At 32.9% G+C, this 27,728-nt stretch overlaps 2 protein-coding genes across 2 annotated transcripts in view; both read right to left on the reverse strand.

The window, feature by feature from the left end:
* Window positions 1-8,079: 8,079 nt before the first annotated feature.
* LOC139862567 (uncharacterized) lies at window positions 8,080-11,321 on the reverse strand. The gene is made up of 8 exons (XM_071851185.1): window positions 11,048-11,321; window positions 10,849-10,933; window positions 9,884-10,009; window positions 9,264-9,422; window positions 8,984-9,102; window positions 8,718-8,909; window positions 8,536-8,626; window positions 8,080-8,446 (listed from the first exon to the last, which is right to left on the reverse strand). Exons 1-8 carry the CDS (start codon window positions 11,215-11,217, stop codon window positions 8,366-8,368), a joined length of 1,023 nt encoding a protein of 340 aa, XP_071707286.1. The 5' UTR covers window positions 11,218-11,321; the 3' UTR covers window positions 8,080-8,365.
* A 441-nt stretch (window positions 11,322-11,762) lies between these two features.
* LOC139864872 (uncharacterized) overlaps window positions 11,763-27,728 on the reverse strand; it is a 46,313-nt gene continuing 30,347 nt past the window's right edge. Inside the window, exons 4-8 of the mRNA XM_071853436.1 lie at window positions 12,829-12,987; window positions 12,558-12,679; window positions 12,272-12,463; window positions 12,080-12,170; window positions 11,763-11,959 (exon numbers count right to left, since the gene is read on the reverse strand). Coding sequence (XP_071709537.1) covers window positions 11,885-11,959; window positions 12,080-12,170; window positions 12,272-12,463; window positions 12,558-12,679; window positions 12,829-12,987 — 639 coding nt within the window. The 3' untranslated portion in view covers window positions 11,763-11,884. The remainder of the gene's footprint in view (window positions 11,960-12,079; window positions 12,171-12,271; window positions 12,464-12,557; window positions 12,680-12,828; window positions 12,988-27,728) is intronic.

Below are 27,728 nucleotides of genomic sequence, written 5' to 3' on the forward strand. Positions count from 1 at the left end.
ACTCGCACCCAGCGAGATGAAAGAACTGCAAAGTCAACTGCAAGAACTATTAGAGCGTGGTTTCATTTGACCAAGCACATCACCATGGGGAGCTCCTGTTTTGTTTGTCAAGAAGAAGGATGGTACATTTAGGTTGTGTATTGACTACAGAGAGTTGAACAAACTTACCATCAAAAACCGTTATCCACTGCCGAGAATTGACGACTTATTTGATCAACTACAAGGCTTGTCGGTTTATTCGAAGATCGATTTACGTTCTGGATATCATCAAATGCGAGTAAAAGAGGATGATATTCCAAAAACTGCTTTTAGGACGCGTTATTGTCATTACGAGTTTATGGTTATGCCACGCACCAGCTGTGTTCATGGACCTTATGAACCGAGTGTGTGGGCCATATCTTGACAATTTTGTCATTGTTTTCATCGATGACATACTTATTTACTCAAAGAATGATCAAGAGCACGAAGAACATTTGAGAAAAGTGCTAGAAGTATTGAGGAAAGAAAAACTGTACGCTAAGTTTTCAAAGTGTGCATTTTGGTTGGAAGAAGTTCAATTCCTCGGTCACATAGTGAACAAAGAAGGTATCCAGGTGGACTCGGCAAAGATCGAAACCGTTGAAAAGTGGGATACCCCAAAAACTCCGAAGCATATACGTCAATTTTTAGGATTGGCTGGTTACTACAGAAGATTCATCCAAGATTTCTCCAAAATAGCAAAACCCTTGACTGCATTAACGCATAAAGGGAAGAAATTTGAATGGAAGGATGAACAAGAAAAGGCGTTTCAATTATTGAAGAAAAAGCTAACTACGGCACCTATATTGTCATTGCCTGAAGGGAACGATGATTTTGTGATTTATTGTGACGCATCAAAGCAAGGTCTCGGTTGTGTATTAATGCAACGGACAAAGGTGATTGCTTATGCGTCTAGACAATTGAAGATTCACGAGCAAAATTATACGACGCATGATTTGGAATTAGGCGCGGTTGTTTTTGCATTAAAGACTTGGAGGCACTACTTATATGGGGTCAAAAGTATTATATATACCGACCACAAAAGTCTTCAACACATATTTAATCAGAAACAACTGAATATGAGGCAGCGTAGGTGGATTGAATTGTTGAATGATTACGACTTTGAGATTCGTTACCACCCGGGGAAGGCAAATGTGGTAGCCGACGCCTTGAGCTGAAAGGACAGAGAACCCATTCGAGTAAAATCTATGAATATAATGATTCACACTAACCTTACTACTCAAATAAAGGAGGCGCAACAAGGAGTTTTAAAAGATGGAAATTTAAAGGATGAAATACCCAAAGGATCGGAGAAGCATCTTAATATTCGGGAAGACGGAACCCGGTATAAGGCTGAAAGAATTTGGGTACCAAAATTTGGAGATATGAGAGAAATGGTACTTAGAGAAGCTCATAAAACCAGATACTCAATACATCCTGGAACGGGGAAGATGTACAAGGATCTCAAGAAACATTTTTGGTGGCCGGGTATGAAAGCCGATGTTGCTAAATACGTAGGAGAATGTTTGACGTGTTCTAAGGTCAAAGTTGAGCATCAGAAGCCATCAGGTCTACTTCAACAACCCGAAATCCCGGAATGGAAATGGGAAAATATTACCATGGATTTCATCACTAAATTGCCAAGGACTGCAAGTGGTTTTGATACTATTTGGGTAATAGTTGATCGTCTCACCAAATCAGCACACTTCCTGCCAATAAGAGAAGATGACAAGATGGAGAAGTTAGCACGACTGTATTTGAAGGAAGTCGTCTCCATACATGGAATACCAATCTTTATTATCTCTGATAGGGATGGCAGATTTATTTCAAGATTCTGGCAGACATTACAGCAAGTATTAGGAACTCGTCTAGATATGAGTACTGCCTATCATCCACAAACTGATGGACAGAGTGAAAGGACGATACAAACGCTTGAAGACATGCTACGAGCATGTGTTATTGATTTAGGAAACAGTTGGGATCGACATCTACCGTTAGCAGAATTTTCCTACAACAACAGCTACCATTCAAGCATTGAGATGGCGCCATTTGAAGCACTTTATGGTAGAAAGTGCAGGTCTCCGATTTGTTGGAGTGAAGTGGGGGATAGACAGATTACGGGTCCGGAGATAATACAAGAAACTACCGAGAAAATCATCCAAATTCAACAAAGATTGAAAACCGCCCAGAGTCGACAAAAGAGCTAAGCGGACAGTAAAAGAAAAGATATAGAGTTTGAAATTGGAGAAATGGTCATGCTTAAGGTTTCACCTTGGAAAGGCGTTGTTCGATTTGGTAAACGGGGGAAACTAAATCCAAGGTACATTGGACCATTCAAGATTATAGATCGTGTCGGACCAGTAGCTTACCAACTGGAGCTACCTCAACAACTCGCGGCTGTACATAACACTTTCCACGTCTCAAATTTGAAGAAATGTTTTGCTAAAGAAGATCTCACTATTCCGTTGGATGAAATCCAAATCAATGAAAAACTTCAATTCATTGAAAAACCCGTCGAAATAATGGATCGTGAGGTTAAGAGACTTAAACAAAACAAGATACCGATTGTTAAAGTTCGATGGAATGCTCGTAGAGGACCCGAGTTCACCTAGGAGCGTGAAGATTAGATGAAGAAGAAATACCCGCATTTATTTCCAGAAGATACGTCAACACCTCCAACTGCTTAAAATTTCGGGACGAAATTTATTTAACGGGTAGGTACTGTAGTAACCCGAACTTTTCCATGTTTATATATATATATTAAATGAAATTGTTATTTACATGATTAAGTGTTTCCAACATGTTAAGCAATCAAACTTGTTAAGACTTGATTAATTGAAATAGGTTTCATATAGACAATTGACCACCCAAGTTGACCGGTGATTCACGAACGTTAAAACTTGTAAAAACTATACGATGACATATATATGGTTATATATATAGTTAACATGATTTTATTATAAGTATGTATCTCATTAGGTATTTTAACAATGAGTTATATACATAAAAATGAGACTATTAATTTAAGAAACTCGAAAACAATATATATAACGATTATCGTTATAACAACGTCTTACTAGGTACATATGAATCATATTAAGATATTGATACACTTGGTTAATTATGTTAAATTATAAGTAAATATATTATTAAGTGTATTAACAATGAAATACATATGTAAAAATAAGACTACTAACTTAATGATTTCGAAACGAGACATATATGTAACGATTATCGTTGTAATGACATTTAGCTGTATATATATCATACTAAGATATATTATATATCATAATATCATGATAATATAACAATTTAACATCTCAATTGTTATAATAAACAATGGGTTAACAACATTCAACAAGATCGTTAACCTAAAGGTTTCAAAACAACATTTACATGTAACGACTAACGATGACTTAACGACTCAGTTAAAATGTATATACATGTAGTGTTTTAATATGTATTCATACACTTTTGAAAGACTTAAAGACACTTATCAAAATACTTCTACTTAACAAAAATGCTTACAATTACATCCTCGTTCAGTTTCATCAACAATTCTACTCGTATGCACCCGTATTCGTACTCGTACAATACACAGCTTTTAGATGTATGTACTATTAGTATATACACTCCAATGATCAGCTCTTAGCAGCCCATGTGAGTCACTTAACACATGTGGGAACCATCATTTGGCAACTAGCATGAAATATCTCATAAAATTACAAAAATATGAGTAATCATTCATGACTTATTTACATGAAAACAAAATTACATATCCTTTATATCTAATCCATACACCAACGACCAAAAACACCTACAAACACTTTCATTCTTCAATTTTCTTCATCTAATTGATCTCTCTTAAGTTCTATCTTCAAGTTCTAAGTGTTCTTCATAAATTCCAAAAGTTCTAGTTTCATAAAATCAAGAATACTTCCAAGATTGCAAGTTTACTTCCAAGTTTTCTAAATCCATTTCAAGTAATCATCCAAGATCAAGAAACCTTTGTTACTTACAGTAGGTTATCTTTCTAATACAAATTAATAATCATATTCAAACTTTAATTCAATTTCTATAACTATAACAATCTTATTTCGAGTGGAAATCTTACTTGAAATTGTTTTCGTTTCATGATTCTGCTTCAAGAACTTTCAAACCATCCAAGGATCCTTTGAAGCTAGATCTATTTTTCTCATTTCCATTAGGTTTATCCAAGGAACTTGAGGTAGTAATGATGTTCATAACATCATTCGATTCATACATATAAAGCTATCTTATTCGAAGGTTTAAACTTGTAATCACTAGAACATGGTTTAGTTAATTCTAAACTTGTTCGCAAATAAAAGTTAATCCTTCTAAATTGACTTTTAAAATCAACTAAACACATGTTCTATATCTATATGATATGCTAACTTAATGATTTAAAACCTGGAAACACGAAAAACACCGTAAAACCAGATTTACGCCGTCGTAGTAACACCGCGGGCTGTTTTGGGTTAGTTAATTAAAAACTATGATAAACTATGATTTAAAAGTTGTTATTCTGTGAAAATGATTTTTATTATGAACATGAAACTATATCCAAAAATTATGGTTAAACTCAAAGTGGAAGTATGTTTTCTAAAATGGTCATCTAGACGTCGTTCTTTCGACTGAAATGACTACCTTTACAAAAACGACTTGTAACTTATTTTTCTGACTATAAACCTATACTTTTTCTGTTTAGATTCATAAAATAGAGTTCAATATGAAACCATAGCAATTTGATTCACTCAAAACGGATTTAAAATGAAGAAGTTATGGGTAAAACAAGATTGGATAATTTTTCTCATTTTAGCTACGTGAAAATTGGTAACAAATCTATTCCAACCATAACTTAATCAACTTGTATTGTATATTATGTAATCTTGAGATACCATAGACACGTATACAATGTTTCGACCTATCATGTCGACACATCTATATATATTTCGGAACAACCATAGACACTCTATATGTGAATGTTGGAGTTAGCTATACAGGGTTGAGGTTGATTCCAAAATATATATAGTTTGAGTTGTGATCAATACTGAGATACGTATACACTGGGTCGTGGATTGATTCAAGATAATATTTATCGATTTATTTCTGTACATCTAACTGTGGACAACTAGTTGTAGGTTACTAACGAGGACAGCTGACTTAATAAACTTAAAACATCAAAATATATTAAAAGTGTTGTAAATATATTTTGAACATACTTTGATATATATGTATATATTGTTATAGGTTCGTGAATCAACCAGTGGCCAAGTCTTACTTCCCGACGAAGTAAAAATCTGTGAAAGTGAGTTATAGTCCCACTTTTAAAATCTAATATTTTTGGGATGAGAATACATGCAGGTTTTATAAATGATTTACAAAATAGACACAAGTACGTGAAACTACATTCTATGGTTGAATTATCGAAATCGAATATACCCCTTTTTATTAAGTCTGGTAATCTAAGAATTAGAGAACAGACACCCTAATTGACGCGAATCCTAAAGATAGATCTATTGGGCCTAACAAACCCCATCCAAAGTACCGGATGCTTTAGCACTTCGAAATTTATATCATATCCGAAGGGTGTCCCGGAATGATGGGGATATTCTTATATATGCATCTTGTTAATGTCGGTTACCAGGTATTCACTATATGAATGATTTTTATCTCTATGTATGGGATGTGTATTGAAATATGAAATCTTGTAGTCTATTGTTACGATTTGATATATATAGGTTAAACCTATAACTCACCAACATTTTTGTTGACGTTTAAAGCATGTTTATTCTCAGGTGAATACTAAGAGCTTCCGCTGTTGCATACTAAAATAAGGACAAGATTTGGAGTCCATGTTTGTATGATATTGTGTAAAAACTGCATTCAAGAAACTGATTTCGATGTAACATATTTGTATTGTAAACCATTATGTAATGGTCGTGTGTAAACAGGATATTTTTGATTATAATTATTTGATAATCTACGTAAAGCTTTATAAACCTTTATTTATGAAATAAAGGTTATGATTTATTTTAAAAATGAATGCAGTCTTTGAAAAACGTCTCATATAGAGGTCAAAACCTCGCAACGAAATCAATTAATATGGAACGTTTTTAATCAATAAGAACGGGACATTTCAATATATATATATATATATATTATTTTAAAAGCAACTTAAATATTCTGTATATTATTTTACATTTTTAATTTCAATTAATTGAAGAGTATTTTATTAATTCAAAATATTATATATCCATTTTTTTATATATATATATATATATATATATATATATATATATATATATATATATATATATATATATATATATATATATATATATATATATATATATATATATATACACACACACACACACACATATTTACTTACATACAATTGTTCGTGAATTTCGGGCATGGTCAAAGGTTAACTGAATTCATGTAAACAGTTCAAGAACTATTTAGACTCTACAATACAGACTTTGCTTATCGTGTCGAAATCATATAAAGATTAGGTTTAAATTTGGTCGAAAATGTCCGGGTCGTCACATTTAGGGTTTAGATTTAGGGTGTAGGGTTTAGAGTTTAGATTTAGGGTTTTTGGGCTTAGATTTAGAGTTTAGGTTAGGGTTTTGATTTAGGGTTTAGGGTTTAGAGTTCAGGTTTAGGGTTTAGGGTTTATGTTACAGTTTAGGGTTTAGATTCTAGGGTGTAGGGTTTTGGGTTTAGATTTAGGGTTTAGGATTTAGGGTTTAGGTTTAGAGTTTGGATTCTACGGTTTAGGGTTTATATTTTAGGGTTTAGTGTTTATATGGTTTATGTTAGGATTTAGGATTTAGGGTTTAGGGTTTAGAATTAGGGTGTATGGTTTAAAGTTTAGGTTTAGAGTTTTGGTTTTAGATTTAGGGTTTAGGGTTTAGATTTAGGGTTTAAGGTTTAAATTTTAGGGTTTAGTGTTTAGATTTAGGTTTTTTGGTTTAGATTTAGGGTTTAAGATTAGATTCTAGGGTTTAGATTTTGGGGCTTAGGGTTTATGGTTAGGGTTTAGATTTAGTTTTTAATTCAAAGGATTTAGAAGAGTTTAGGGTTTAAGGTGTATGGTTTAGATTTTAGGGTGTATGGTTTAGATTTTATGGTTTAAATTATAGAGTTTAAGGTTTAGGTTAGGGTTACCTAATATTATCATATGAGATCTGTAATCTGTACATTGATTTTACTAATTAAATCTGTAATCTGTATAAAATGATGTATTTTTACTATCATTTTAAGGTATGATTTAACTAATCTTAAATCATGTTGAATATTAATGGGTTTTTAAAAGTAATGTAACCAATACATGTAACCTATAGTTTGTGTTTTGTTCTACCTTCTACTAGCTTTTGCACAATAGCTTTATCATCTGAACATTACCACGAACAATAACTTGGTAGTCACGATGGCGCGTTGAATGTGACTAATATATGATTCACGTTAATTGTATTCAATATGAGCTATTGGGTATCGTCGTGTAAAAAATTATACAGTAATTCATAACAAATAGCTCTGTCTCTACACCTATATCATTTCAAACATCACAAATCATTTAATGCACATAATTGAATTTAGTTACTTGTATTGAAAGAAGCAATGGGTTGGTGAATTGATACATGACAGGAGTTTTGAATGAAACGAATTCATTAACCAATTTATGATCCGCTTTCGATCCAAAAACTTGTTCAAGTTTGATGTTAACTGGAGCATGTATAAACTCAACAACTTCCAAATACAATATAATATGATATTAATAAATGATTTCAACTTTGAAAAATCCCGCGAAATCGCGGGTCTTTAACTAGTATCTTCAAAATTGGCTCAGGAACTTCACAACCATTAAGCTTAGTTTTGGGCCCAATCTGAAGCACATTTATTTTGATTATAGTAGGGTTAAGCATGTAGTTGTAACCCAGTTTAATCTTCGTATCTTATCTATTTATTTAAAGTTCTATTTTTCTGAAGAAAAAAACAAGGAAGACCAGAGTTCACAAACATAACCTCTGCATATACAAATAAAATATATTACCAAAAGCAAAGTGCCAGATTACAGTTTTTAACCACAGTCTGAACTACAAATACTACTACAAGAGCATAAGTCATACATGTATTAATTACCATTATAAATTGTTAATTTATATACTTTACACTACCAAAAAAAGATGGGTTTGGGTATGCACAATGCACCAGTTCATACCCTAAATAAACTCCTAGACTACCCTCTGCAAACAATGGCACGAGCATGATAAATTTTTGTCTATAAACCAATTATGTAACACGTAGAACGGTACAATTAAGATGACGATATATCGAGGGGTACACCAGGAATGGGCTCTAGCGTCTTTACATCCGGTAGTTCTCTTAATAAAAGTTCCTGCATCACAAAGTTAACAAGCTTTTAGTTCCAAAACAACGTTTACATGATTGTTAATTAAATGAAAGTTGTGGAACTGAAAAATATACCTTAAATGATTCTAAGGTTCCATCAGACTTTATTAAAGTTGTAAGAACACCTTTACCTTCAAGATCTCCATTTCTCATTGATACAACATATCTGTAGAAGATAATAACATTAAGGGTACCAATATAGTAATTTTGACAAAATATACATAAAAAAAAAAAGATAAAGATTTTCGTTGAATTACTTGCAACGTAGTAATTTTGCAAGTTGAACAGCATCTTCTTGTCCGGACACTAATGTAAGACCGGGTAAAAGTTGCTTAATTACAGGTGTAATGATGATATCGGCTTTTTCCTTGCCGATAAGCTCCTTGTTGTATACGCAATGTGGTTCATAGTAAAGACTCAACTCCCCTTGTGGCGAAGTGACAATATACCTAAACCACGTAAGCGTGCGTTATGTTGATTATCTTGTTTTTGAAGTTTAAATTTACACAAAGAAAATGCTTACCCATTTTCGGGCCGTTGCCAAGGAGGACCAAGAACAGGCCCAGGGGTAGCCTTTACTTTGAGTTTTGAACCGTTTCTTGTTTGTATTTCAGTGTTTTCGCCAGGTTCCAAATATATAACCTGAAATGTGTGTGTATATAATTTTTAATATTTTAATTTCTGTAATTCAAGTATATTGGAACATGCATCATGTTCCAATATACTTGATAAACAAAAATTCAACATACATAAGGCAGTATAATTACTCTGGCAATATGATTGAAGAGTAGTATCATACTTACATTGCTGAATAGAGGATCTATTAGGACTTTTGCATTTGGAGTGGCTATTACTTTAACATTGGTCAATTGTTTAGAGAGTGGCTTCAATGTTTTTAGATGACAATGATCATCAAGGCTTTGCGTAATCAATAAGCAATCGACTTCAGGAAGATCTGATAGCTGCAATACGCTACAAATCATTAGAGCATAATACTATTTATACTAAAATTCTTATCAATAATCCCTCTGGCAGTATGATCAAGCTGTATAATAAATGTTAACATATGTCATCCAAAGAGACTTGAAAACTGTAGTTAAGGTATATTAGCTTAATAGCATCAACATAATGATAAGATATAAGCATAATACTCCTACAGTCCCAGTTTAATTGTCAACTTTTGTTTTTAGACTATCCCAAATTAATAGTTACATCCATAAGAATAATGAGGTAAAGTTCTATTATACTCTTACTTATGCATGTAAAACAAAAAGGTGTGTAAAATGTAAGGGGTTTAACTATAAAGTTAAAAAATAAAAAGTACAGATAATGATTTTTTCTTAAACTGGGTGTCTGTCTGTAGGCTATTAAATTAGGACGGAGAGTACAACTTAAGAATGGTTCATCGCCTTCATAAATGTACCTTGAATTCCTTCAAGTATTTCTTGCTAGCATCATAAAGGAAAGGTATTCCAAAATCCAAATTACCGACCAATACTGGATCAACTAAAATCTTCACTCCACCAACCTCCCATAACCAACTATTTCCCTGTATTAAAAGAATCCAACAATATGCTAGTTAGAGTCCCATACGATGATACACACATCTTCTTCATATAGGATAAGCAGAACTAAAAATGTGCAGCTTGAACGGTATCTGGCAAGGGTTATTTTGAAACATATTGCCAAGAGGGCATACATTGACAATCCAAATAGATTAACCGAATAATCCTTTTTTAAAGGGTCAAAAAACATGGTAGTAAGAAATTCACATTATGTGAAACACTTTTAGTCCTTTTTGAAACGGCCAATAACGTACAATGACACTAATTTATGCTAGACCATTTAGAGTTTGACCGCCTCGGAATGATTCAATGATTAATGTTGAATCAATCAACATTCAACACGTTTGTATATTAACCTCTAAATGCTAAATGAGAAGTGATGCTAAATGAAACAAAAATACGTACCGAATCATTTACAATTTACAATTGAAATTATCTCTTAACCATTTAATCACCTTCATTTTCTTTTCATACCCTCTTAAATTATACAGTTATCAAACAATTGTTAAGATATTCTTTTATACTCAACTCACTAAGATGCTCGCCTCACGTCACTTCGCTCGCCTTGGGAGGATTGCTAGTGACGGTAGCGGCTTATTGATATAAAAGGTTTATGGAGATTTACACATCATTTAGAGTTCATACATAATGATTATCAAATAAGTTGTTGTAATTCAGAATGAAGTCAGTCACAACCCTTGAATTATTCAAATTTTGAATAATTCTGTGCTTAATAGTAAAGTTTTAAGAGCACCCTCCCTCCAAAAGGCAACAACAAGTTTCACAAAGACCCCTCAAAAATCAAAGAATAAAAGATAGGGACCTCCAAGTAAGTTAGCTTGAATGCATCAGTTCCGCTATAACTGGATCCACCCACTTTCTCTTCAAAATTCAAAGCACAAACAACCCTATATGAACTTTGTAAATTAAGTGATGTTTCATGTCATAAAATTATCATTAATTATAATTATATACCTCCTATTTGTAACAATTCATAGTGACAAAAAAATATCAAAAGTTACCTATTGTTGGAGAGCTTTGGGATTTTGGATATGAAAAACGATAAATTTTCCCTAGTTGATAATGAGCGATTGTTGGAGATGAATAATGGGGAAAATTGTTGTGTTGATGATGCTTTGTTTAATTTGTTGGAAAATTGAGAATACAGGTTACATTGGAGAGCCATCATCATATAATATCTTTAAAAATATAATATCTTATATGGAGACTTTATGATTATGATGATTTTAATTGCAGGGTTTTTGATTAAAGGGTATGCGTGGATTGTTGAGATCCACTGCTACAATTTGGGCGCCAATTGTACCCACCTAATTTTGTGAGGCTCAAATTTTTCTGGTAAAATGAATAATCAATCATATTTGGAACTTTTTGATGTTGGGCTCAAAAAGTTATTTGAACTATAGGAAAATGGTTCTATTAAGGCCCATCAAAATGGAATTAAAATTTATATAGATATAGACACTGAATTCATATTTGATTCGGTTTTTGTCGGTTTTGAATCGATTAGGGTTCGGGTTAAACAGTTTAAACCTAAATATTTAACACCTCTACCGAAACCATCTTTGACCCGAAATCAACCCACTGAAAAATATCATGTTTCACCCATTCACCTAAACGGGTCGTATCCATGTTGTTGTGGATAACACTTGAGAGAGTGGGATATCTAACACCTTTCTATTCACAGTAGGACAAACATAACATGATTCAGTCCCTCATTATCGTCTATCTATACATTTATATTCATAATAATCTAACCACATATGAACTCATGAACTACAGAAAATGAAATATTAAAGAAACGGCAAACCAAACGTAACCATACAGTTACATACAGAGCTTTAGACTATATCAAAGGGTACACCAGGGATGGGCTCAATCGTCTTTACGCCAGGTAATTCTCTCGATAAAAGCTCCTGCATTACAAAGTTAGCCTGTTTTTTCACTTGGAAATTGCAATAGTTTCGCTGTACGATGTTCTTCAATATTGAACAAATTTCACCATAAACTTGTAGTAAAATTGAAGAATCGCATACCTTGAAAGATTCAATGGTTCCCACTGACTTTATTAGACTAGTAAGAGGACCTCTGCTATCAAGATCTCCATTATTCATTGGAACAAAGTACCTAAAAAAGGTATATGAATATGATATCATGATACAATTATTTAAGTTTGTTGGATTGTGGTTGAATAATTAAACTCAAAATCAAGATTCTAGTAATATTACTTTGAATTTAGCCATTTTGCAAGTTGAACTGCATCTTCCTGTCCTGAAACTACCGTTAAGTTTTGAACAAGCTGCTTGATAACAGGGGTAATGATGATATCAGCATTTTTCGTTCTAATAATATCCTCGTCATACACGCAATGTGGTTCGTAGTAGAGACTCAAATGTCCTTTAGGAGAAGTGACAATACACCTAAACAACATATAAGCAAATGAGAAATGATATAATGATTACAAACATATTGTTACTAAACGATTAGATCGCTTTACCATAAAGTGATATATACCCGTTTATATGTGATTGCCAAGGAGGACCTACACGTCGTGGTCCGTCGATTGCCTGTATTTTGACTCGATTTCCGTTACTTGTTTGAATTTCGGAGTGTTTGCTAGAGTGTAGATACGTGACCTGAAATGTGCACGCATATATACTAAAAAAATATAAAAAGGAAACATATATCTCACTAGATAACAAAAACTTTCAATTAAGAAAGCTTGTTTCAATGGTGCAAATTTATAAGTGTAATATATATATAATATATACTTATATATACTAACGTTGTTAAATAAAGGATCCAATAGTGTCTTTGCATTTGGATTAGCTATCACTTGAAGATTCGGAAACATTTGAGAAAGTGGTATTAATGTATTCAAATGGCAATGATCATCAAAGCTTTGTGTAATCAATAAGCACTCAACTTCAGGAAGATCAGAAAGCTGCAATATAAAGGCCAGTTAACCTCACATCATCAAACATAACACCAAATATAGAACTAAAGTGAAAATGATTAATAAATATTATTAATCCTTGTGTCAACGTTAGCAACATTTGTAACTAGGAGTTGGTGTGGGCAGTTGGGCTGAATGACTAAGAGCCCAAGAGGCCGCTGAAAACATGGTTGAAGCCCAAAAGCAGCCTGTTATACATCTAGGGGTTTAGAGTTGGCATTGAGTTCACAAGATTCGTGAACTTATTTTTGGCTTCATAAAAGGTTGGGAATATATGGTTTGGTATTGGTAATAATATTGAAAATACAACGGTAGAAAGCACGTAATTGTTGTAAAAATTTGCATATAACTAATTTGGTTTTCCAGCCACGGGAAAATATACCATATATCATTAGCCATTACCAAGGTTGCATAATTCGCTATATGGGGATTAATCGGTCGAGACTTTGAAATGAGTTTTCGGCAAATCGGGGATTAATCGAGGATTAATCGGATTGTACTTTATACATTTAATATTAAATTTCAAAAATTATATGTGTAAATATAGAAGATAATCATAAACATAAACATAATCTTTAACATAATTGTTTAAAATCGTTCATTGTGTTTAGAAATGATATCGGCCAAAAAGTCACATTTTTACCCACAATATTAAGCCCTAGAATAATAAATATTCAAACTTTGTCGGCAAAATTACCGCTTTTTCGGTTGATTTTGTAGATTAAGTAATTACGAAGGCGATGCAAAAAGAATCAAGTAAAATGGAGCTAAAACGAAGATTCTAGAGCGAAAACGGTGAAAGGCAAGAAATCAAGTTACGATCCAGTGAAAATCAGCTGACCAGGCAGACCAAACGGCTTGCCAAACGGCCTGCCAAACGGCCTGTCTGGCTCACAAACGGCCTACCAAACGGCCAGATCAAACGGGCACCTTAAACAGGCAAACCTGGCAAACGGCCCCTGTTAACGGCCTGCCAGCCGTTTGCAGGCAAATTTCAAGTCTATTTAAAGGGCTTTCTCCATTCATTTCAACACACACTCAAATTGTAATTCAATTTATATTTTCAAGCTTTTAGTTAGTTTTTAGTAGAAGTTAGCTTAGCTTTTATTTTTCGGAGGATATTCCGGCGAGTCCCTGCGATCTTGGGCAGATTTCTTCGGCCCTTTTCAGGTTTCTATCCGAAACGCTTGTCTTTTGTATTAAACATGTGTTCTTACTTTTTATGTTTAATAATGCGTTCCGATATTGCCATGATAGCTTAATTAATCTGTATGTTGCCATGATAGAAGTTTGAGTTAGCGTAATTATGTTAATTTAGTACGATCACTGTCGAAATACTGAACTAGGAAGTCTGATAGATTTGTATGCTAGCATCTTAAGGATTGACCAACTTAGGTTGTGATCAGGACTTGTCCACCTATATGAAATTAGCTACTTCATAGGACTAAGACCCCTGGTTATACTGTATCTGAAGATTCTAAGAACTCGATATGGCCGGAGTTCTCGAGAGGCATTTAATGTGCTTTTAGGACACGGAACTTAGGAATTGAGACATGAATGACCTAGTATGCCTATTGACTGTTCCGAAGAGACTTCTTAGGAGCTGTTAAGATCTGGTTAGTACCTTTACTGTGTGACCCAAGCCTATTGCATGTTCTTGTTTGATTGTTACCTTAGGACTAAGTCATATCAACTGTTTAGGTTTTTATTAGGTTTTTATCTGCTTTACTTTCAGTATATCAACTGTAATGCTGTATAATGCTTGAATTGATATGATCTCACTAGTATGATGGAATGGTTGTTAGTTTTCACTTACGACGGACTCCTTCCGTTTGTGATCAGTGTTAAATCAACATGGCACGTTGTTATTCAGTTAACTAAACTGATAACGAGGGTTAAGATTAGAGCTCAACTCACTAATAAACCTAGTACTTTACTGAGGATAACCTCCGAGGTATAGCTACCTTTCAATTATACAACCAAGTGACATACTTCTCACTGCTCAAAAAGAACTCCGAGAGTTCAGAGACAAGTAGGTCTGTGTAATAGGCTCATCCAACCAGATCTACATCATTCCAAGCATAGTCTTAACATAAGCATAATTACCTTTCCTTAACCTTACACTGATATCTTGGTCAACATTTCCCTGATCTGTATACTCCGGATATCCTTCCACTTATTTACTTTTCCGCACTTAGGACTTTTAGCTTAAACCAACTACTATCTTTTATCTAGGTAATTTAACTAAAAGACAATTATCCACTTGATCTTCAATTCGTTAATCCATCAAAAACACGACACTAGGTTAACTTACACCTTCTACACCTTAGGAAGTGAAAAATAAATTTAGGCCCCCTCATAATACAAATAAACAAAACCACTGTGTGCTACATTGATCAACTGAATCAGACGTCCTGCGGCCTAACGACACCGCACGAATAAAACCGTCCGTTTCAACCGTACCTTTGTAGTCACATCAGAGAGAGTTTTCTGGCGCCACTGCCGGGGATCGAATATTTTGATTGAGAAAGGTTTAAACAGACAAAAGTATTGTTTGGTGGTGTCTAAGAAAGACAATTATACACGGACTTGTGTGACAACCCGGAAATTTCCAACCAAATTTAAACTTTAATCTTTATATGTTTCCGACACGATAAGCAATATTTGTTAAGTTAAATTTCAAGAATTTTAAACTATGTTCATACATTCATTCAACCTCGACCAAGTTCCAACGATTCACGAACCATTAAACGAATATGATTATATATGTATATGTGTATATATATTATAACTTGAAACGTAAACAAAATATTAGATTAAATACTTTATATGATTGTATCTGTTTCAAAATGTTTATCAATGGAATTAGAAGATAAGATCAAATGATTGAATTATCAGATATATTAAATTATGATTACAAGTCTCTGTTGAAAGGCCCACGTTGATTTGAGAAATCTTTTCATTTTAACAATATTCGGAAAATGGTAAAGTGATTTATAAATATGAACAAATTGTCAATCATTGAGAACTAGACAAAGGATAGTGGAAGATTGAATATCATAAAGACTCGATTGATCTATTTAGTTTCAAACGTACAAAAACGTTTTCAGTTTAAAAAGAACTTTATTATTAAAACGTATATAACTTTTATAAATATCTAGAACCATTTTTGACAACTCATTACTTAACTAGTATGATAAAGATAACGATATTTATATTTTATTTTACTAAATATATATAACGATTTAAATTAATATTATATATATTTATACGCATATTATACGTACATAGTTTTATACTTTTACTATACTTAAACTTTACCTTTACTTTATTTTTACTTTACTTTAACTTTAATAATTCATACTTTAATAATTCACTTTAATAATTCATACTTTAATAATTCACTTTAATAATTCACTTTAATAATTCATACTTTAATAATTCACTTTAATAATTCAAAAATCTATTATAAATAGAATTCAATAGGTTTCATTATTTCATAGAAACTTGAAAATAGTTTTCTCTAAACTCTCTCAATCGATTTACATATATATATTTACTCCGTATAATCTCAAGATATTATTAGTATACATAAAATATTACGACGGAGTGCTGTCCGAGTGATTTCGAAGTTGTTTTTTCGAGTGGGATAGGATTAAGGAAATTATGGGTTATAGCTATGGAGGTGATTGAGTATGGTTCATGGGTATGCTCGTGAGGTCAATATAGTGTTTATCATCTCCGTTGCGTTTACGTACCTTTCCTGCAATATTGAATCTCAATATTGATATGTGAGTACTCATAATTTAATTTTTACATACTAATAGTGTATCCCTGACTAGTGCTCGAGTATATAGGATTATGCATGCTTGTACTTTTGATATTGCCATTAGATAGGTTATGTTGATTCCTGAATTAGTTACATATACGATTGAGATAAGGTATAAGATATGCATGTCGTTGGAAAGCTAGCGAAAAATAGTTGAATTTTGGTTTAAGAATCACTTGAATCCAAGTAACGGTTAGAAAGTTATGAAATAAACAAATTGCATAATTAATTTCGTAATTAAAATTGCTGATGATAATTAGTGAACTAATTTTCTGGGTTATAAAAAGTGGTTATTTGGATTCTACTCGTCGAGTAGATGAATTTTCATATAAAGCACGTCTCGTTTCGTTGAACGGTTGTCAAGTTATGGACAAAAGAAGTTTTGCAAATTTTGATGAAATGTCGAAACGGGAACTGAAATTCTCGCTGATCTGCGTTGTTTCATATATAAAAAAAAATACCACTGAATTCTTTGCGGTAAGGTCTAACAAACGACTCTGGCCGTTTGTCAATTCGAGTCTCGACGATTTTTCTAAAAATCATCAAATTTGACGGTTTGGTCACATTTTAAAATTCTAAAAAGAGCTGAAACTTTTTTATTTAAAAATGTCAGTTTTGTATCAGTTGTCATGGTCGGCCTGATATGTGTTTACTCTTGCCAAAAATCATGTTATATCTTTGTGGTAACGAGAATTTGCAGGCTTTGACCGTTTGTCAATACGAGTTTTGAGGAATTTTCTAAAAATCTCCAAAGTAGGCTACTCGGTCACTTTTGTAAATTTATTAAAGCTGAAAAATTAACTTTGAAACGCCGAAAACGCGTTGGCAACTACGAGTTGTCTAGGTTTAGTTTACTTCTGTAATATTTATGCTTAATCTTTTTGGTAATGTGTAACTTTTATCTTTGGCCGTTTATCAATCGGAGTTCCGATAATTTTTCTAAAAATAGCTGAAGTGGCCCGTTTAGTCATGTTTGACCGAAAATCATTTTTGTATAAGTTATTATATATTTGCATGCGACCTCATTTTTACTTTGACCTTTGACTTTTGACTTTAACCTTTGACTTTTGACTTTGAACTTTGACTTTTCCTGTTAACTTTTCAGTTAACTTTTTGTGTTGATTTTCTCTAAAAAAAAAAAAAAAAAACCTAAAATACTATTTTATGATTATGAAACCATTTGTGTTACGTTGTTTCGCACGTCACCTTTTACTAGAATCTTAATTGAGCATGAGTAATATAACATGTTACTATACTGTAGAGTCAGACTCGAGCTATAGGATAGGATTACACTATGACCTGACCTAAATTGCTATACAAATATTGACCAACATATAAATATATATAATTAATATAGGTTCGTGAATCCGAGGCCAACCTTGCACTTGTTCAATGACGTTATATGTATTTTTACTACGAAATACAGTATGGTGAGTTTCATTTGCCTTTTTACCCTTTATATTTTTGGGCTGAGAATACATGCGCTGCTTTTATAACTGTTTTACGAAATAGACACGAGTAAATGAAACTACATTCTATGGCTAGATTATTAAACCGAATATGCCGCTTTTTAGTCTGGTAATCTAAGAATTAGGGAACAGACACCCTAATTGACGCGAATCCTAAAGATAGATCTATCGGGCCCAACAAGCCCCATCCAAAGTACCGGATGCTTTAGTACTTCGAAATTTATATCATGTCCGAAGGAGGATCCCGGAATGATGGGGATATTCTTATATGCATATTGTTAATGTCGGTTACCAGGTGTTCACCATATGAATGATTATTTTTGTCTCTATGCATGGGACGTATATTTATGAGAACTGGAAATGAAATTCTTGTGGTCTAATAAAATGATGGAAATAAATGATTATGATAAACTAATGAACTCACCAACCTTTTGGTTGACACTTTAAAGCATGTTTATTCTCAGGTGTTAAAGAAATCTTCCGCTGTGCATTTGATCATTTTAAAGATATTACTTGGAGTCTTTCATAGCATATTTCGAAGAACGTTGCATTCGAGTCATTGAGTTCATCAAAGATTATTATTAAATCAATTTATAGTTGGATAATGGATATTATGAAATGGTATGCATGCCTGTCAATTTTCGATGTAAAGAAAGATTGTCTTTTAAAAACGAATGCAATGTTTGTAAAATGTATCATATAGAGGTCAAATACCTCGCAATGTAATCAACTATTGTGAATCGTTTATAATGTATATGAACGGGTCCTTTCAGTTGGTATCAGAGCGGTGGTCTTAACGAACCAGGTCTGCATTAGTGTGTCTAACAGATAAGTCGATAGGATGCATTAGTGAGTCTGGACTTCGACCGTGTCTGCATGTCAATAGTTTTGCTTATCATTTTGTGTCAAAAATTAACTACTTATCATCCTCAGGAAATTACCTGCTTATCATTTTTAGTCTAAGGCACGTCTTGCTGCATTGATTGCATGAATAGTGTATAGACAAAAATTCATATCTTAGCGTATCTACTAAATCATATCTTATCGTATCTATTACTGTAAACGTTGCCTGATATATCCCGTAAATTCCTCCGTAATTTACGAAATCTTTTGTTCTATATATATGGATATTCTATGTAATTAGAATACCATCCGATAACCGAAAATCATTTCATATGGAAAAAAAAATCCTTATTCAATCGTACGAAATGGAATTCATCATTAATTCAAGTTCCTCGGATTACGAAATGGAATCCCACTCCAGCTCCGAAAGCAGTGTGACCGGAATAGATCAACCAATCAGTCATTACCTATTCTGGATGAATTGGGGATGGGTTCGTAGCCTCCTCAATCATTGGAGACAAGAAGAAGGTGATCCCTTCCATCCACCACATTGCCCTCTTGACGAAGAACCTGAAGCACTTACCGGCGAACCTGTCCGAAACACCATTTTCTCGCTCATTTCCAGAGTATCTCGTCACGATTATATATTACATCAAATTTTAGATTTTATTTATCCGCTCGTCCGAACCGACAATCACCCCGGTGTAATAGAAGAAGTCAACGAGCTTCGCGCTCGGGTAATGGCTTTGGAGAATATGGTGCAGAGATTACAAACACCAGCAGCAGCAGCATTAGCATAACCAGTAACACCATCATCAACGCCAATAGTACCATTACCACCCCAACCACAACCACGTCGTAAACCTCAACTTTACACTCTGTCCCACGAGCACCAATGTCATACGCCCTGTAGATACCAAGGAATACCAACAACAATAACCGACGAAGTATTAATTCATAACTTCATTGGAGAAACATTCCGCGCAGATTATGTAATCTCTAAAGTCTTAGAGATTATCTAGCCCTAACCATAAATCAGTTAAGCGAACCAAAATGATAGAAGGAAGAGTAGAAACCCTGACAAAAATGGTGTGTGATTAACAAGCTAAACTTGTTTTACCAACAGCATCAACAGTACCGTCAGCATCACCAGCATCATCAGTACAGTCAACATCAGAATCAACAACACCTATAACATCACAAACTCCGCCAGCTCAAGAATCACTATGGACATCATTACGAATCAATAACCCGTATATTGTATCAACGAGTTATGAAGAATTAACTCATTCCCTTTGAAGAAATTATATGTATATTTTATATATTTTGAAATAAAGATAAATCTTTCCGTGCTAAACTATTGTGTGTGAATCTTAACTACTCGGTTAATTCATATTACAAATATGCAATAATGTACGTCCTTCGGCCGCAACTTAACCAGCGTTAACTACAATCTCTGTCGCAATTCAACAAATTCCAATTCATAATAAATCAAGTATATATTTGATTTTACACTTTCATCATCGATGTACCCGAAACTTTTCAGATAACATCATTCGTACTTTGCGAAATTCACAAGAATTCCACGAACCGAACATCATACATCAACAAATAACGAAGTATTGATTCATAATTTCAATGTCATTAAAGAAATACTGCGTAAAAGTTATGTACTTTTTAAAGCCTTTAGGGATTATTCAATTCTAGTTTCAACCGTAAATCAAATGAGTTTAATTTAACATTAACTCATTAAATCTATGTTACATCTGAAGAAAATATACATATATATATTTTCATAAAGACTGTAATAAAATTCTTTTGTACAAAATATTAATTGTGAAATTTTTTTTAACGGGTAGGTAATACCCGAGAGATATATAAATTCACAATTAATATATTACATTCTTCGAATCTGATTCAGCAAATCATCCATTATACTCCCTAATTTCACAACAATATATATTCTTTTATAGAAATCAAAACAACCATACTCATTCAAAATTTAATTACATATTCTAATTTTGAAATCTCAAAATTCAACTTGAGATATGACCAAAATCATCACTCTTAGATCCTTACATCTTTCACAAGCTATATTTTGACTTCAAAACTGTGTTAGAACATCAAATGTATGTTAACGATTACAATCTGTGTTCAAACCCTTCGAAAATTTCTGAAGACACTTCGAATGATGAGCAATCGAGATGATGATCCAACCACATGTTACCCACAGTTATGTACCCGAAAAACTCTTGAAACCAAAGTAAAAGTTTAAACAACGTATCCGCGTCAGATTCTTTAGCATTTATTAGCAAAAATAACTTTGCGACTCCTATTCAAAGTAGCCAGTTTTGTCACAGCTCCAGCAAGTCAACTTCGACTTTTCAGTCAGACTAACCTTATTATAACCTTGAGATATACACCATCGTTACCAGGGAACCTTTTACATTCCACCACATTATTAACAGATGTATCAACAACTTCATTACCCTTTGACTTTAGCCTCTCCAAAAAGTCATTATAATTATTCATTGAAACCCCATCATTTACTCATTCGCATCTTGTAATGAGAATTTCCATACGAATCATTGGGAATTAGCAATCAGTATTTTGAAATCTCGCAGCATGTCTACGCCAACAGTTATATGTGTATATATAACGTCTATCTTCTGGACTTAATTTGAATGTGAAGATTCTGAAAAACACTTCGAACTACGAATTGGTTCTCCGAAAATGGAAAAATACTGATGAAGTAGCAAAAAAAAAAAACTATAAACGACCTTAACAGTAAAAGTTTGATGATAATGAATACGTGTGCTGGCAAAGCGCAGAAAAAGAGAAGTCTTGGAACTGGAAAACGGATTGAGCAAAGTAGGAAGGAGGTTGTGGACAAATTACAAAGACTGAACCTGACTTCAAAGGATCCAAATAATTCAGTATCTGCTGAAGTCATTAACGAATACCTTGCTCCTGACTCTAAACCCCTGCGGACAATATTCTTCATCATCCTCTGATATTAGAAATTCTAAAATATCATCATATCTTGCATTATAAATATCCTCCATATTTCTGAAGATATTTTCTTAATTTTTCTTATTTGAAATCATTTACCTCTTCGCGCTATCTGTATTACATCATAAAAGAAACTATTTTAGTTTCTAAATTCTGAAACATTCAAGTTTAAAATAGGAATATTTTGAAGTAGTGTTGGGAACTGAAGCATGAATTAGTATAATATAATGACACTTGATCAATGTGATTATATTACAGTAAGTCATGCTGAGTTTCTAAATGGAACGTGATGATTCACAGATCATAACATCATCATGTGCCATGTTATACGACTCTTGTATTCTATTTAACCTCTAAAATATCAAGAAAATATTTCTTGATGATTCGGCCTTTTCCAAGGTATTTTAGTAATTTGACAAGTCAAGATCGTGCCATCACAATTTCCTTCCTAGAACATTAAAAATGTTCATTTCGAAATTCATATCTGTGAATTCTGGACCATTACAAGCGGTGCTTAATCGCAAGAAGAAGAAATGAAAGGACAAAACTCCGAAATAGAAATTGGGGTATAAATTGCAGCAAATAAAAAAGAGCATTAACTGTGAATGATAATGATTATAGAAGACAGAAGCAGAGACTTTGAAATATAAGGGAACATATAAAGCCCAACGACAAACCAGAAATTATAAACCATATATATATCGATGCATATAGCAATATAAAGACACGGGAGAACTAGGAACACTATAAACCCAAGAGTATAGTAGAAGTAAATAGATTCTTCCGGCGGTAGATGAAAAAAAAAAGAAGAATGACCGATATGAAAGTTAGAAGTATATCGAGAATCAGAACTGGATGGAGCATATTGATGAATACTTTAAAATATGAGTTGAGGGGGAAAGAATAGAAGGTGATGAAACATGACTAGGAACTTAGAAATCGACAGATTTAACTCACATAATGGCAGAATAAGTGAATCAAACCCTCTAGTGAATAGGTTAAGTTTTTTTTTTGATTAATTTAGTCAAACCACAACTAAATCAAGTGTGATTAGATCAACACCTAGAGCTATTATTCACCACCTGGGTGATTTGGACTGAGAGAGAATCGAAGGAGCTCACTAGATCTGAGTGTGTGTAACAAATGAGAGGCTTAACCTAAAATGAAGAACATAAGACTTTATATACCCCTGCTGTTGACACACCCATACGATTCATTCATCACACGTACGAGTTGGCTTCATCAACCGTACGGGTGATCACTCACTCGTGTCTTATCATTTAGGTTGTAATTGTGACTTAGCTCAGCATCAACCATGCGTATGAGCCTGTCAGCCGTACTAGTGAGGCTTCACTCGTACGTCTGACTAAGTCTAACATAGTCAAACATCTAAATCTCGTTCCTGCAGTTCCTATAACCACATACAAACACGGATAGGATAATAACGAGCAATCATGGTGGCCTGTAAACTGTTGTACCTGCAATGGACGTGAGTAGATGTCTAGGGACTTGCATAAAATGCATCAACAGATGGTGTGAGTTGTAAGGAAACGAAGGAGGTGAATTTATAAGAAAATCTCCGACAGAATAATTAAAATGGATGATCGCATTTAAAGCGGATCCTAATTCCCTTGATTACCGGAGAGTCAAATCTTATTAAGAAGATTTTCTTCAAATCCCTTAAAATCTGGGAATCAATCATATCTACGTCAAATGATAAGATGAATCTACACTTACTCATTTCACTCTTCTATGTTAGCTTCATTCGTACTCTTCATATAAATGGATTGTTTATCCAAATTATTCGCTGATGATAAAACTCTAATTTTCAGCCCGTATGCATCATGAAAACATACTTATTATCATTCACGACCTTTCCACTCAAATTTCGGGACGAAATTTCTTTAACGGGTAGGTACTGTGACAACCCGGAAATTTCCAACCAAATTTAAACTTTAATCTTTATATGTTTTCGACACGATAAGCAATATTTGTTAAGTTAAATTTCAAGAATTTTAAACTATGTTCATACATTCATTCAACCTCGACCAAGTTCCAACGATTCACGAACCATTAAACGAATATGATTATATATGTATATGTGTATGTGTATATATATTATAACTTGAAACGTAAACAAAATATTAGATTAAATACTTTATATGATTGTATCTGTTTCAAAATGTTTATCAATGGAATTAGAAGATAAGATCAAATGATTGAATTATCAGATATATTAAATTATGATTACAAGTCTCTGTTGAAAGGCCCACGTTGATTTGAGAAATCTTTTCATTTTACCAATATTCGGAAAATGGTAAAGTGATTTATAAATATGAACAAATTGTCAATCATTGAGAACTAGACAAAGGATAGTGGAAGATTGAATATCATAAAGACTCGATTGATCTATTTAGTTTCAAACGTACAAAAACGTTTTCAGTTTAAAAAGAACTTTATTATTAAAACGTATATAACTTTTATAAATATCTAGAACCACTTTTGACAACTCATTACTTAACTAGTATGATAAAGATAACGATATTTATATTTTATTTTATTAAATATATATAACGATTTAAATTAATATTATATATATTTATACGCATATTATACGTACATAGTTTTATACTTTTACTATACTTAAACTTTACCTTTACTTTATTTTTACTTTACTTTAACTTTAATAATTCATACTTTAATAATTCACTTTAATAATTCATACTTTAATAATTCACTTTAATAATTCATACTTTAATAATTCACTTTAATAATTCAAAAATCTATTATAAATAGAATTCAATAGGTTTCATTATTTCATAGAAACTTGAAAATAGTTTTCTCTAAACTCTCTCAATCGATTTACATATATATATTTACTCCGTATTATCTCAAGATATTATTAGTATACATAAAATATTACGACGGAGTGCTGTCCGAGTGATTTCGAAGTTGTTTTTTCGAGTGGGATAGGATTAAGGAAATTATGGGTTATAGCTATGGAGGTGATTGAGTATGGTTCATGGGTATGCTCGTGAGGTCAATATAGTGTTTATCATCTCCGTTGCGTTTACGTACCTTTCCTGCAATATTGAATCTCAATATTGATATGTGAGTACTCATAATTTAATTTTTACATACTAATAGTGTATCCCTGACTAGTGCTCGAGTATATAGGATTATGCATGCTTGTACTTTTGATATTGCCATTAGATAGGTTATGTTGATTCCTGAATTAGTTACATATACGATTGAGATAAGGTATAAGATATGCATGTCGTTGGAAAGCTAGCGAAAAATAGTTGAATTTTGGTTTAAGAATCACTTGAATCCAAGTAACAAATTGCATAATTAATTTCGTAATTAAAATTGCTGATGATAATTAGTGAACTAATTTTCTGGGTTATAAAAAGTGGTTATTTGGATTCTACTCGTCGAGTAGATGAATTTTCATATAAAGCACGTCTCGTTTAGTTGAACGGTTGTCAAGTTATGGACAAAAGAAGTTTTGCAAATTTTGATGAAATGTCGAAACGGGAACTGAAATTCTCGCTGATCTGCGTTGTTTCATATATAAAAAAAATACCACTGAATTCTTTGCTGTAAGGTCTAACAAACGACTCTGGCCGTTTGTCAATTCGAGTCTCGACGATTTTTCTAAAAATCATCAAAGTTGACGGTTTGGTCACATTTTAAAATTCTAAAAAGAGCTAAAACTTTTTTATTTAAAAATGTCAGTTTTGTATCAGTTGTCATGGTCGGCCTGATATGTGTTTACTCTTGCCAAAAATCATGTTATATCTTTGTGGTAACGAGAATTTGCAGGCTTTGACCGTTTGTCAATACGAGTTTTGAGGAATTTTCTAAAAATCTCCAAAGTAGGCTACTCGGTCACTTTTGTAAATTTATTAAAGCTGAAAAATTAACTTTGAAACGCCGAAAACGCGTTGGCAACTACGAGTTGTCTAGGTTTAGTTTACTTCTGTAATATTTATGCTTAATCTTTTTGGTAATGTGTAACTTTTATCTTTGGCCGTTTATCAATCGGAGTTCCGATAATTTTTCTAAAAATAGCTGAAGTGGCCCGTTTAGTCATGTTTGACCAAAAATCATTTTTGTATAAGTTATTATATATTTGCATGCGACCTCATTTTTACTTTGACCTTTGACTTTTGACTTTTACCTTTGACTTTGAACTTTGACTTTTCCTGTTAACTTTTCAGTTAACTTTTTGTGTTGATTTTCTCTAAAAAAAAAAAAAAACCTAAAATACTATTTTATGATTATGAAACCATTTGTGTTACGTTGTTTCACACGTCACCTTTTACTAGAATCTTAATTGAGCATGAGTAATATAACATGTTACTATACTGTAGAGTCAGACTCGAGCTATAGGATAGGATTACACTATGACCTGACCTAAATTGCTATACAAATATTGACCAACATATAAATATATATAATTAATATAGGTTCGTGAATCCGAGGCCAACCTTGCACTTGTTCAATGACGTTATATGTATTTTTACTACGAAATACAGTATGGTGAGTTTCATTTGCCTTTTTACCCTTTATATTTTTGGGCTGAGAATACATGCGCTGCTTTTATAACTGTTTTACGAAATAGACACGAGTAAATGAAACTACATTCTATGGCTGGATTATTAAACCGAATATGCCGCTTTTTAGTCTGGTAATCTAAGAATTAGGGAACAGACACCCTAATTGACGCGAATCCTAAAGATAGATCTATCGGGCCCAACAAGCCCCATCCAAAGTACCAGATGCTTTAGTACTTCGAAATTTATATCATGTCCGAAGGAGGATCCCGGAATGATGGGGATATTCTTATATGCATATTGTTAATGTCGGTTACCAGGTGTTCACCATATGAATGATTATTTTTGTCTCTATGCATGGGACGTATATTTATGAGAACTGGAAATGAAATTCTTGTGGTCTAATAAAATGATGGAAATAAATGATTATGATAAACTAATGAACTCACCAACCTTTTGGTTGACACTTTAAAGCATGTTTATTCTCAGGTGTTAAAGAAATCTTCCGCTGTGCATTTGATCATTTTAAAGATATTACTTGGAGTCTTTCATAGCATATTTCGAAGAACGTTGCATTCGAGTCATTGAGTTCATCAAAGATTATTATTAAATCAATTTATAGTTGGATAGTGGATATTATGAAATGGTATGCATGCCTGTCAATTTTCGATGTAAAGAAAGATTGTCTTTTAAAAACGAATGCAATGTTTGTAAAATGTATCATATAGAGGTCAAATACCTCGCAATGTAATCAACTATTGTGAATCATTTATAATGTGTATGAACGGGTCCTTTCAACTTGGTTGTTGGATTTTCCGAACAGTCTCCAATTATATTGAAACCAAAAGGATCCTGCCTCTCCGTAGTCGGCCTGGCCACCTAGATACAAGTAACCTGTAAGAAATCCTATCAGTTAAGATATCCGATTAGGTTAGCGACCGAATTTCGAGAATAATTGTTTTTATTAAATTATCGATTCTTTTAGTAAATTAATATTTTTTAAAAGTTATTTTTAAG

Source organism: Rutidosis leptorrhynchoides, chromosome 8 (genome assembly GCF_046630445.1).
Source record: "Rutidosis leptorrhynchoides isolate AG116_Rl617_1_P2 chromosome 8, CSIRO_AGI_Rlap_v1, whole genome shotgun sequence".
NCBI lineage: Eukaryota > Viridiplantae > Streptophyta > Magnoliopsida > Asterales > Asteraceae > Rutidosis > Rutidosis leptorrhynchoides.